The 12,970-nt window shown below is 35.7% G+C and overlaps 1 protein-coding gene across 1 annotated transcript; it reads right to left on the bottom strand.

Moving 5' to 3' along the window:
- Positions 1-1,114: 1,114 nt before the first annotated feature.
- rpf1 (ribosome production factor 1 homolog) lies at positions 1,115-12,566 on the bottom strand. Its single transcript, XM_077202820.1, has 9 exons — positions 12,061-12,566; positions 11,687-11,743; positions 10,583-10,663; positions 10,399-10,494; positions 9,079-9,232; positions 8,858-8,940; positions 4,102-4,283; positions 1,710-1,836; positions 1,115-1,607 (listed from the first exon to the last, which is right to left on the bottom strand). Exons 1-9 carry the CDS (start codon positions 12,304-12,306, stop codon positions 1,566-1,568), a joined length of 1,068 nt encoding a protein of 355 aa, XP_077058935.1. The 5' UTR covers positions 12,307-12,566; the 3' UTR covers positions 1,115-1,565.
- Between the last annotated feature and the right edge of the window lie 404 nt (positions 12,567-12,970).

The raw sequence follows: 12,970 nt of genomic DNA, 5'->3' as shown, positions 1-12,970 counted from the left end.
GATTTCATTGAGTGTACAGCGTGTGTGGGTGTGTGAAGTGCTAAGTAACGGTATCTTGAGTACCAGGTACCAGGGTGAACGTACACTCATAAACCCCCAAGAGCTTCAGTAATTATAGGCCATATTATATCCATTCGAAAAACAAAATAATAATGATAGTAAATTAAACCGTTTTATATTATATTATTATTAATTATAGTATACAGAACTTTATTTTGCTCTTATATCCCTCTGCTTGTGTGTTTGCAACCCTTTAAGACAAGAGACAGACTGTCTGCAGGTTTACACTTTTACGCCACTAGTTGGCGACAAGTGACTGGCAGAATGTATTGGTGTGATTGGTCATTTTACCAAAATGGGAACTGTTTTTTCTAGATACTAAATTTGAACAATATTGGTATAAGTGCCCTGAAATGCTAATTGCTTAAACATGGGAGAAAAATAAAGACATCTGGCCCATTGTTCATGACAGTATCCTATTATGCAAGACCTGGGACCAGTTGCATAAACAGTCATTATGTTAAGACTGTGTTTTAAGAATTAGTATGACCAACTAGCAGGTAGTTAAGGGAAATCAATCTTACTTTTCGGTATCAAATTAGACCAATCTACGTTGTTTTGTTTTTGTAATTAGCTTATAACAGTTATCAACATTTTTAAAGAAAACCTGAGACTATTCTTAGATCTGTGAATCAAGGTCTATGTTTGTTTCTACAAAATTGCTTTATGTGTGCTGTATGTTTGATGTGAACTTTTGTGTTTTTGTGTGTATGATTTATTTTTTGGTTTGTGTACATGATATTATACTTATTTTAATTTACAATATATTCAAATTTTGTATAGATTTAATAGAAAATATTCAAGTACAGTACTTGAATGAATGAATTAATTAATGAATAAATACACTTAGCAAAATAATATTTTAAGATTACTTTTGGCATAAAAATTATGTTTTCAAAACCGGCAAGTGTGCAGCACTTATTTTTTTAATTTACATAACTTTATAACTATAACACCAAATCGCTCAACAACTCTGTCTCTGAAGAATAGCATCCAATCTTTCTTTAAAAAAAAAAGTTTAAATGTTTTTTCGAAACCTTGAAAACTCAGTAACCACTGTAAGAAACCATTTCTTTATTTAAAAATGAGAAGTCTACAATGACAGCTTAGTTTTAAAATTGTCCAGTTAATTTGATCATATCTGAAAGTATTGTCTGTAGGCAAAATTAAGACAGAGCAAGAGAAGTCTTAACTACCTGAAATTTCACATAAACACCACAAATCACTTGTCTTTATAACCCACCTATTTATATATTTGAGTAAAGGAAGTATTTACTCAAGTATTTAAACAGGCCTTAATTTGTCATGCCTAGAGACAAATCAACTATCTTTCTGTCCAGCCAGGTTATAATATTGTAATGCAAAAAATACAAGTCAATATAATACAGAAAATACACAGCTTGTCTTTCTATAACACTTTATATTTCGTTTCATAATGTAAGGGTGCTTTTTTATAGATATTTATGAAACGTCAACACGGTTATCGTGCGTTTCTAGTCTGTCCCTCAAAGATGGAATTTTCTTCTGCAGGAGTCCATTTCATGGCGCTGAAACATAGTGAGAAAGAGTGAATAATGCATGACAGCCACAAATAATGGACAAATTACAACAACCTTCTTCTTAAATGAGATGTTAGATTTTGAACTTACTTTGTGAACCCATTCATATTCCCCAAACTTTGAATCAAAGGTTCCTTTCTGTAAGGAGCGAAGTTTAAGAGTGAAGCGAGGTCCTAGTTCTTGTATGCCCACTCTTTTTTCATTCTTGAAGATGTACCTGAATGATACACATGAGTTTATTCAGTCATGTAAAAATGTCATGTCTCTATTCTGTAGATCAACTTTGTATTTGAAACACATTTGACCATAACAGGCAACACAAATTTGTCTCCCCTCGTGAAAATCCTTGCACTATCAAACCTTGGTTGAGAGTATTTTTATGGAACTAACTAATTGGAAAATATTAGACTTTTTATACAACCATGGCCAAAAGTATTTGTAGATTTTGTTTTTTCATGTGCTATGGTATACTGGAAAACAATGATAAGCATTTCATAAGTTTTAAAACTTTTATTGACAAAAACATTCAATTTACGCAATATTTACAATGTTGACCCTTCTTCATAAACTCTTCAATTGACATGCTGAATATTAGCTTCTGGGCCAAATCCAGACTGACGGCGATCCATTCTTGCCTTAATAGTGCTTGAAGTTGATCACAATTTGTGGCCTTCTGCATGTCCACTCACCTTTTGTGGATTGACCACAGGTTCTCTATCTGATTAAGATAGATTAAGTGATTAAGTCTGATTAAGTCTTCAGCAGAGAAAGTAACCTTGCACCAGTCTTCAACTGTACAATTTTAGTACTTCTTGTAGAATTTCGGTCTGTGCTTGATGTTTTGCTTGGAGAGAAGTGGCTTCTTTGCTTCCCTACTTTACTCCATTGTCATTGTCCAAAAGTCTTTGCCTCACTGTGCATGCAGATGCACTCCTGCTGCCACTATTGAGCAAGCTCTGCACTGGTGTCGACACGATTCCGTAGCTGCCTCCTCAGAAAAAGATGGTCCTGGCACTTGCTGGGCACTCTGGGACATCCTGAAGCCACCTTCACTGCAGCTGAACCTCTCTCCGAGTGAGGCTGTGTCCTTCCTAGTCCAGTCCTTCGAAGGATTTGCAGGCTAGAATCCTTCTTCGCATTGAACACTAGAATAAGACGGTCTAGTAAGCATGCATGACTACGTCATAGATGTATCCACCCCCACGGTAACGACTAGAAAATAACATTAAAATTATGGACAAGCTCAGTGGTGATATATTTTCTGCAATTTTTTTGTGTGAATTATAATGTGTACAAAGCTTTGCGGGGAAGGATACACTTTAGGGCTGCATGATTAATCGAAATGAAACCACACACGATTCGGCAAAGGCAGCAATTATTTTATGCACAGCTTGTCAGTGCGGTGTGGCAGATCAGAGGTAAATGCTGCTCCATCTGAAAGCTGTAGCTCAAACAAAAGATTGAGTCACTTTGAAGGATTAAATATGACTAATAAATACACGACTGCCTAATTTTGTGTAAGAAGCCACAATCATTTCACCGAAGTATGCTCAACTGTCGTTATGAAGTGAGTTTGGAGTAAAAACATGTTATTAAATCTTGACTTTTGTTAGACAAGAGGTTCATAAATGCTTCTCATGTTTGAAAAGATGTTTGACGCGTGTTGCCTTTTCAAATGCACATTATAAGCGACTCAAACTTGCAGTGCTTTCAGATGGAGCAGCGTTTACTACTGATCATAGAGGAGCTCTTCACTGACAAGTTGTGAATAAAAAAATTAATTGCAGCCTTTGCGATTTTATAATAGCAATAAGCCAGTTTAAGCGCGATCGGTTTAAGCGCGATCTCATGTTAATTGCAATTAATCGTGCAGCCCAAATACACTTGAAACATACTTCAAAACAGGCCGAATGAAGGACGCAAAATTAAGGCTGCTTTCAAAAAATCCTTTAAATCGAGACGTATGGAGCTTGATGACGTGGCAGCCGAGATATACAGCCTTACTAAGACGCAGCGTTCAGTTTGAGAAGCACTCGATAGCTGCACATCTTTCTTTGGAGGTAACCATTGCTAACAAGAACTCAATGACTGGAAGCATTTCTTCTCTCCTTTTATAGCAATCAGTCTGCTCCTATACTCCAGAACAGAATGATAGTGTTTTTACGTGACTAATACTTGTTCACATTTTCCCATGTGCTGATGATGTTAGCTGGTAATATTGTGCCAGGGCCAACAATTTGGGTTTTTGGGATTTTTCTTTTGGCCAATTAAGCTTTTTGCAATTATTTAAAATACCTCTGATCACTCTGCAAAATAATCTAAAAACAATGTGTATCAAACACCACAACAACCGAAGCTGCAAACGTTTTCATTTATATTGTAAAATTTATATATAATACTTTTGGCCATGACTGTAAGCTTTATGGATTACACAGCATCATTTTCATTTACCTTCAAACTATTCAAATGAGAGAACATTTACCTGTGAAACCTGAAAAAAATGAAGTCTCTCTGATTGTGAAATGTGGCGACCTGACGGCCCACAAACTGTGGATCATGAGGAAATAGAGCAGCAAACAGACGGCCGATGGAGTGACCGAGTCTAGTAGTAAAGTTGTTTAGGATGACTTCTGGGACGTGTTCTGTTGGGCTCTTACCTTTTCTCTAGTGAGGAAATACAGAAAAGGTTAAGGACAGGGCTGTGTGCCTTTCAGAACTGACAAAGATGCATATTAAACTAACAAATTTCCTGAATTTGAATTGATTTAGCAAATAGGATGCAGAACTGTAATTTCATTTTTTTTTAATGAAAACGGAAGGAAATTCTAAGAAATTTACAGAGCTACTAAAGCAGTTTTTATTAATACATTTAATATTTTAGTATTAATTACCCATAAAATCTTATTATATACACAACACATTACTATTACCAGAAACACATTTTTATACTCACTTATTGTTTACTGGTTGTATTAGCAGCTACAGAAATATTGGATATTAGAAGAACGCCTCATTTCCCAGAATGCCGAATTACCTTTTGAAATTACATTTTGTGATGCTCTATGGCAAAATTCCGAATGGCTTTTAATCAGTTTGACACTACAAAACTTTAACTATATTAACTAAGAAATAAAGTCTAACCAAACAAGTATTCAATATATAGTGTCACAGGAATGAGTCCTATAACCCAGAAAAGAGTTAACATTTTGGAAATGTCAATGTTTTTTTATTAATAGGTTTAGGTTAAAATGCCTGAAATAAGGTATGTGGTTAACACACAAGCTTACAATATTTTCATATTTTATTCCATGACATAAAACACACCAGTAATATGGAGGCCCAAATTACTCAAATTAAAATTCAATAAAACAACAAATTAAATGTACCAGTTTATTCTGAAATAATTATTAAATTAATAATAATAAAATAAATAAATCTATTTATTTTGTAAAATTCCATTAACATTTATTGTTCAATGTATTTCACAATATCCTCTTTCACACACTATTAACTGTTTAACATGTATTTTTTAATATCTTTAACTGTTTTAATATCTTATTTGTTAATAATAAAATGTGCTTTTTCAAAAAGCCGTTTTTCATAAGTTTAATTTACAAATGACGCCTATTTGAAGAATCATGTATTTTACTGGGTACATTTAAAACACCATCATGCTGAACAGGAAAACTCATCTACTCACTAAGTCCATTTTACAGCCTGGTTGTGTGTAAATTCACGTTATTGATGAAATTGATGAAATTCGGAACATTTATGACACTGAAAACACTCACTTTATGCTACCTCCATGCTCCTCAGTCTTTCATGAATTTGACTTTCTATTACACACTACAAGAAATTATTACCCATCTTAGGCCTACAACTTGTTCATTAGACATTATTCCATCTCGTAGTTTAATACAACTTTTTGACACATTAGGACCAAGCTTACTTACCATCGTTAATAAATCACTTAGTTTAGGGATCTTTCCAGCTGATCTGAAAAATGCTTTAGTACTTCCATCAGTTAAGAAACCAGATCTTGATCCTGCTGTTTTTAATAATTATAGGCCTATCTCTAATTTGCCTTTTAGCTCAAAAATTCTACAAAAAGTTGTTTCAAATCAACTATATTCTTATTTAAATTCAAATTCTATATATGAGAAGTTTCAATCCGGTTTTCGAGCACTCCACAGTACCGAATCAGCACTACTGAAGGATTTTAATGACATCTATCTGACAACTGATGCTGGAGATTCTATAATTTTAATGCTCTTAGCTCTGCTTTTTATATGGTGGACCATGATATTCTTCTGTCTAGACTTGAATATGATGTGGGGCTGAAAGGAATAGTATTAAATTGGTTTAGGTCTTATTTGACAGATCGAAGTTTCTCTGTTCGTTTTGGCTCCTCTATGTCCTCTGTTGCTCACCTTCGATGGGGGGTCCCTCAGGGTTCAATTCTGGCCCCTACGCTCTTTTCCCTCTATATGCTCCCTTTAGGATCCATATTTGAAAAATATGATGTGTCGTTTCACTGCTACACAGACGACATTCAGATTTATGTTCCTATTAAACGGGCAGGAAAAAATTCACTTGAGCAGCTTATGGCGTGTCTAGACGAAATAAAGAAGTGGATGTGTGCAAACTTCCTAAAATTAAACGAAAATAAAACGGAATTTATACTCTTTGGTCCTTCAAAAAGTAGTTTTAATCACCTCCCAGAAGCATATACACTTTCTTTGCCAGTAAATACCTGTGTGAAAAATCTTGGTGTTTCATTAGATAACTCCTTGAAACTGGATAAGCAAGTAAACTCTGTTGTCAGATAGTGTTTTTTCCATTTACGTATGTTGACTAAAGTTAAGCCTTTTCTATGTCCCCAAGCTTTTGAAAGGGTGATGCATGCTTTTCTGTCATCTCGACTGGACTATTGTAATTCTTTATATTATGGAATAAATTCAACTACTCTAATACGTCTTCAAAATAGTCCAAAATGCAGCAGCGAGACTTTTAAAAGGCATTCGCAAACGGGAACATGTTACCCCGATCTTAGCATCCTTCCACTGGCTGCCGGTTCGTTTTAGGGTTGATTTTAAAATTATTTTATTTGTCTATAAGTGCCTAAATAACCTTGCTCCCCTCTATCTATCTGAGCTCTTAGAGCAATACAATCCTTCCAGAGTTCTTAGGTCAGGCACACAGAAACTTTTATCTATACCACGGTACAGGTTAAAACACAGAGGTCAACGTGCCTTTGCCATTGCGGGCCCAACATAATGGAATAGCTTGCCTATTCATGTTCGTTCTGCATCTGACTTGTCAGTTTTCAAGTCATGCTTGAAAACACACTTTTATTCAATTGCTTTCAATAATGTGTAAATTGCTTTTAAATTTCTTTTTCTCTGTCTGTAGTGTTATATTATACTGCCTTGTAAAGCACACTGGACAGCCTGTCTGTATAAATGGTGCTATATAACAAAATTTTGACTTTGACTAATGAAAACTATTCTACTCTAACTTTCTAAATTGTAGATTATAAATATACATAAACAGAGCAATTCCAATAGGGTCCTCAAACCATCGGTGCTCGGGCCCTAATTAAAAGATTTTTACTTCTGTCAATTGCAGATAGGCTTTAAAATTCATAATAGTTCTGTTTATTTGTGAAGGTATGATGAAGAAAATGTGTAAAACTTTTGTTGGTCACAAAGCTTCTTTTTGGCAATTTCCCAAAAGTCAATGGAAAAAACCTAACCAGAGTGATGCCAACTTCCAAGTTGTACTACATAAATATGTCATCCCTGCAACACTCTATACCAGGGCTATTCAATTAGTTTCATTCGAGGGCCGGATTATTAAAACGAAAAGTTGAGGTGGGCCGATGGGTTTAGCTTATTTATTGAAACATAACAGTATCAATAAGTAGGTTAGGTATACATAAAAGTATTGTATTTACTTGGAAATGTGGAACCCAACAGTATGCAGATTTATCAGTCCATAATACATAACTTATTTACACCCATGTACAAATATATGAATTATACAAGATCATAGCTATTGGTAAGAATTATTTTATTAATAATTATTATAGGCTTAAATTAAAATATTCTGACAGTGAGATCATAGGTAAAACCATGCATGGCTACTCACTCACACTGTATAATAAATGCCTAAACAGGTAAAAACTATACACAATTAATTATATATTTCTCTAGCCCCCTAATAAATCCAATGCAATATAAATGACTATAACATAGTATTCAATATAAATATTCCATATTTCTGCCCAAACCATGGTAAATTACTACAGTACATTCATGGTAAATGTTTGTAAGGTCTTTCTAACTTCGTTCATGGCACAATGTTTCTGCTATTTACCTCATCAGTCGTGTTGGGAATGTTGAGGCTGTTTCATCCGATTTAAAACTAGTTCAAATCATTGAGTGATTTGTGGTTTGTAACAGAGAGATGTGTCAGACTGATACGCTTCTCACTGGATGTCGCAACGCTGTTTAACAATAGTGACCGGGACTGGGAGTAAACGCAACTCCTTTAAGCTTGCGTTCTGTTTTCCACTGGGCCGCGCTGCGTAGTTCAAAGTAAACTAGTGAAACAACGGAAAACAGCAATATTTGTTCTCTATTTGTTGTTACTGACCGAGAAACCGCTTCAGATGATTCAGTGACAGAACGGTCCGAACGAATCCGAATCGTTTCAGACCGTTATGCAAGCGCGGCCAATTCATGGAAAGGAAATAATCGAACCAAAGAATGATTAATTCAGGAATGATTGATATCGCTGGTTCAGTCGACAGAAATACGGGACACACACATAATAAATGCTGAAATATTTGGACTGAAAACGTTTCTCAAGTCAGTCGGAGCGCTCATGGTACACACACAGTGCGTATAGCCGTACAGCTGCAGGCGCCACTGCGGCCACGCGCATTTCTAACCAAATTTAGCCACACCGCCAGGAAAAGAAGAGGAGGGAGGATGGGCTGCCCTCGGGCCGGATGGAGATGATTGGCGGGCCGGACCTGGCCCACGGGCCGCCAATTGAATAGCCCGGCTCTATACATATTAGTGGAATTATGTTGCATCATAAAAACGGACCAGCAAAATTGTTGTGTGACTATTGAATTTCTTAGAATTACAATTAAGTAAAAAAATAGAACAATTCCAAGAGTCCTCACACCATCGGTGCTCGGGCCCTAAAAAAAAAAAAAAATCACTCACTTTCATTTCCTTGCGAAGACGAACACTACTAAGTTTGAAATGTGCAGTTGGCCCGCCAGGAAGGTGACAGAGAACCAAACCGTCTGTGACACTTTAAGTAAGGGAAAATCTTTGTGTAGAATTCAGCGAGCGTTTCTCATTACCTCATTAAGCAGACAATACAAAACCAAATGTCACAGATCTAAGAAGTGGTCATATAAAGAAGTCTGAACAAAGGATACTTGGCACCTTTCTGTCCTCATTGATCACTATCAGATAAGTGAAACCTCTAGATACACACTGTGGAATGACTCTCTTCAATGCCAGACCTCTTCTGTAGTAGACATGTGCATGTGGGATTACTGTTGCCAGATGATCACAAAACCTCACGGTCCTCTGAAATCAGGCAGACACAAACACATTAGAACAATGTTTGAAGGACATTACTATTCTTAAATAGTTATTTACAACAAGAGTAGTGGTCGACCGATATGGGTTTTTTGATGGCCGATGCCGATATCTTAGAGAGCATGGTGGCCGATGTAGAGCCGATATTTATAATAAATATTTAAAAATCTTTAAAATAAACATGCTTAGGCCCTATAATTTATATGGCAACTTCTTGAATCTGCAATCCTATTACAGTATTTTTCACAAATAAAGTAATTGTTTAAAAATATATGAATATGCGAATAAAAAGGAAGTAAACACTAACAGAACACTCAGTAATCTGGTAATTTCATGCGCACTGATTATCATATGTTTTCAAATAAATACTACTTTTTATTTTGACTTTTGACAAGGTAACGATAATTTTACATACAGCACACAGTGAAAAAACGACATGAATATGACACAGTGGGCAACTGGATATAGCACAGCATATTTTAAAATGAAGGATTTAAAGTTTTTCGATCGAGTCTCCTGCGAAGCTGATCTGTTCGCATTCACTCACTTCACAGAGACCGTCACTCGCAGTAACACGTTTATGCCGGCTACAAATCCACACTTCACAAGATATCACAGCTGGATTCGATTAAATCTGCAAGGTTTGTGAAATTAAATGTTTATTAGATATTCAGAGAATTGTTTAAATTATGTAGATGCGCATTTGCTGAATGTTGACGGTAAATGAGAAAGTATTTTAGCCTGATTGTTTTCCTTTTCGGTTACAAATAATATAAAAGCAAACGCATTACTTTTCGCATACCATGTACTTTCTTTGATTACCAGTTATGTAGCCACCGGTTCTGTCTAACAAAGTATTAGATATGACTGACAGAGATCGTAAACTAATGAAGACGGAGAATGTGAGTGAGCTCTGTGTGATCAGACGCTGCCATTCTCTTCTCAGGTGCTCAGCGCCGCCCGTCAAAATAAAAATCCGCATTGGCGTCAAAATAAAAGTCCCGCTTCCAACACATCGGCCAATCAGTAAAACTTATCGGCCGATGCCGATATTCTAAAAAAAAAAGCCAAATATCGGCCGTGGCGATATATCGGTCGACCACTAAACAAGAGTGAATTAGAAAACACTACAGTATACAGAAAGTTGAACTCACTCCTCTGGGCCTATCTGAAGTGGTGATGAGAACTTTGGGATTTGTCAGCCGATTGAAGTAAGCAGCAAACTCATCAGTTCCTTCATCAAAAGCCACCTGGATTTAACAAAATGCCACAAGTTACTTTCAAAATTGTAAATGATGTCTACAGAAGACAGAAGGTGGAATAGGGATCACAAATCACCTCCTCATCCTCTGGGTTGACTGTAGTTTCATCATATATTCTCTGGTTTTCTATTGTTTTGGGAACTTCTTTAGGTGGAGCCTGAAATGAGAAAATATATGGAAACATTAAAACAGAAACAAAAAACAGAAAAAGGAATTTTCTGACAATGCCATGCAAAAAACAGTTTCCTTTGCCACATATTAACTGCAAATGTAATGGATTTGATGTGAGCAATATACCTGTTAAATATAATACATTGATAGAAATAAGCCAAGCAAGAATCATCCGGTTCTTTTAATAAATCATTCAAAACAACCCAAAAAGTTACTGTTTGAATCAGTCAGACGAATATTGAATAAACTCACAGAATCCTTCAGAGCAGTTCCTTATTATTTCTAGTGATGTCCATCTCGAATTGATGCCAGTTATGTACTTGAGGTTTGTGAAAACTTATATCAGTATCATTATTGTGTGGTTATTCATATGAGAAAATTCAGCATCTCAGAAAGTATTGAGCAATGTAGGCATTCAACATTAAAAATTATTGTTTTCCATTCACTATTGAATTGTTTTGCCCATATCACAATTAAATTACCTAAAGTATCATATTAATATACAGTAATTATAATAAAAGGAAACAGTGAAACTTTTTTTTCATAACATTTTTCAGATAGCCTAAATTATGTGGCAACATCTAAATTAACTGGTTTCATGCAAGTCAATTTAATCTGACCTCACAAATGACATCAATTTAAGACATTTTGCAAGAATTTTTTTTTAGAAAAGTCTCACTGCATGCAATGAAAAATAATGCCAAGGACAGGTAAAATAGAAATGAAATAATTTGTACATGATTATTGTAAAATAATTGTTTCAAAAGTTTTTTTTAAATCCACCTTTCTTTAAATATGTTAGTGTAACTGTAATATATATAATTTTAGTCCATAAGAACACTGTAACACGTTTTTAACTTTAATTGACCATCCCCAGTGCAAAGAACCCGTTTTTGCAAGGAAATGAGTTTTACTAGATCATTTAATGTAGTTGACAGGCAGAGAACATCAAGATTTAAGAAAGTTTGTCTGATGATTGATGCTGTGAAATGCAGTCCATCAAACATACCTTATCACCAAGAGCTTTTCTCTCTTTCTTCCTTTTCTTTTTCAGTTCCAACTTTTGCTGAAAGACATAAATTATAGCCATATAATATAGGAAATTTGAGAATTTTTTGACATGTTCCAGAGCTGGCTGTGTCTCAGGCCTTAGTGAGCAACATACGTAAAAGTGGTGTTTTGGTCAAGTTTAATTATTCTTTCAAGAAAATGAATCGTTCTTGTTTACTTTTTAGGTCACCAAAACTTTTTGTCTTTTTGGCCATCTTAGACTCTTCTTGCTTTTGATGCCCAAATGGCTGTCTGTCCTGGCAGCTCTTTAGGGCTTGAAACACAGCCAAATTTTGCGTTTAATTCAATAAGAGTATGTCTTTGAGATGTCACCTTTCTTTTCTGCTCTTTGAGTTTAAGGAACATCGAATGTCTGCGCTGCTTGTTTTTGATATCAGACATGCTGAATGTGGGAGGAAAACACGCTCCCGACACTGGTTTGTCGTCTGTTACTTCACCCTCCGCCTGATCCATCTTCTCCACTGGAGCTTTGTCCGGTTTCGTCTTTCGCTTTAGGTTCTTCGTTTTCCCCTTTTTCTTAGAAACACTTTTTGAAGTTGTTAATTCAGTAGAATCCATTTTCTGTTGCTTGTGTCTTCTCTTCACGTGTGTGAGAAACTCTACTTCCGGTTCAACTCACCATGTGAGTTGGTGTTGTGTATAGCGCCTTCTAGCGGACAGATGATTGTACAAAAAATACTTCTTGAGGCCGCAGGTCAATGGCGTATATTCTCCTATAATATCTAGCTGCAGACCCGCAGCACCACCAGTTTCAGAACTCCAGCGCCAGAACCGGAAGTAAGCGGCGGAGCTTACGTTCTAACACCAGCGCCAGGACCGGAAGTGAGGGGCGGAGCTTACGTTCTAAACCAATTAACGCCACCTAACGTTTTGGAGCGTAATTTGCTTAGACACGAAACGGCCCACTCGAAACGTCAAACTTTATACGTATGTTATAATGATACATTAAGGTGTACAATAAGCATTTTAAAACATTGATTTTGTGTAATATAATTGTATAAAGTTATTCCGTTTCATTGTATTATGAGAGTTACTTCCTGATCATGATGGTGAAAAATAATGCTTGAAACGTATGGGTATTTTAATGTGTAAGTTTAATTATTTTAGCTAAGCAGTTTAGTGTAGATTTATGAAGGTAAGACCTTTGTTTTTGGTTTTTTATGAAGGAGTTAACTCTGTATAAGAAAGCTTTGAAAGATATAAAAACTAGACAAGCCTTGGA

Source organism: Siphateles boraxobius, unplaced genomic scaffold (genome assembly GCF_051911475.1).
Source record: "Siphateles boraxobius isolate OS27281-9 unplaced genomic scaffold, OSU_SipBor_1 5, whole genome shotgun sequence".
NCBI lineage: Eukaryota > Metazoa > Chordata > Actinopteri > Cypriniformes > Leuciscidae > Siphateles > Siphateles boraxobius.
Note: the sequence above shows the minus strand (reverse complement) of the source record. Positions and strands in the feature narration are given on the sequence as shown.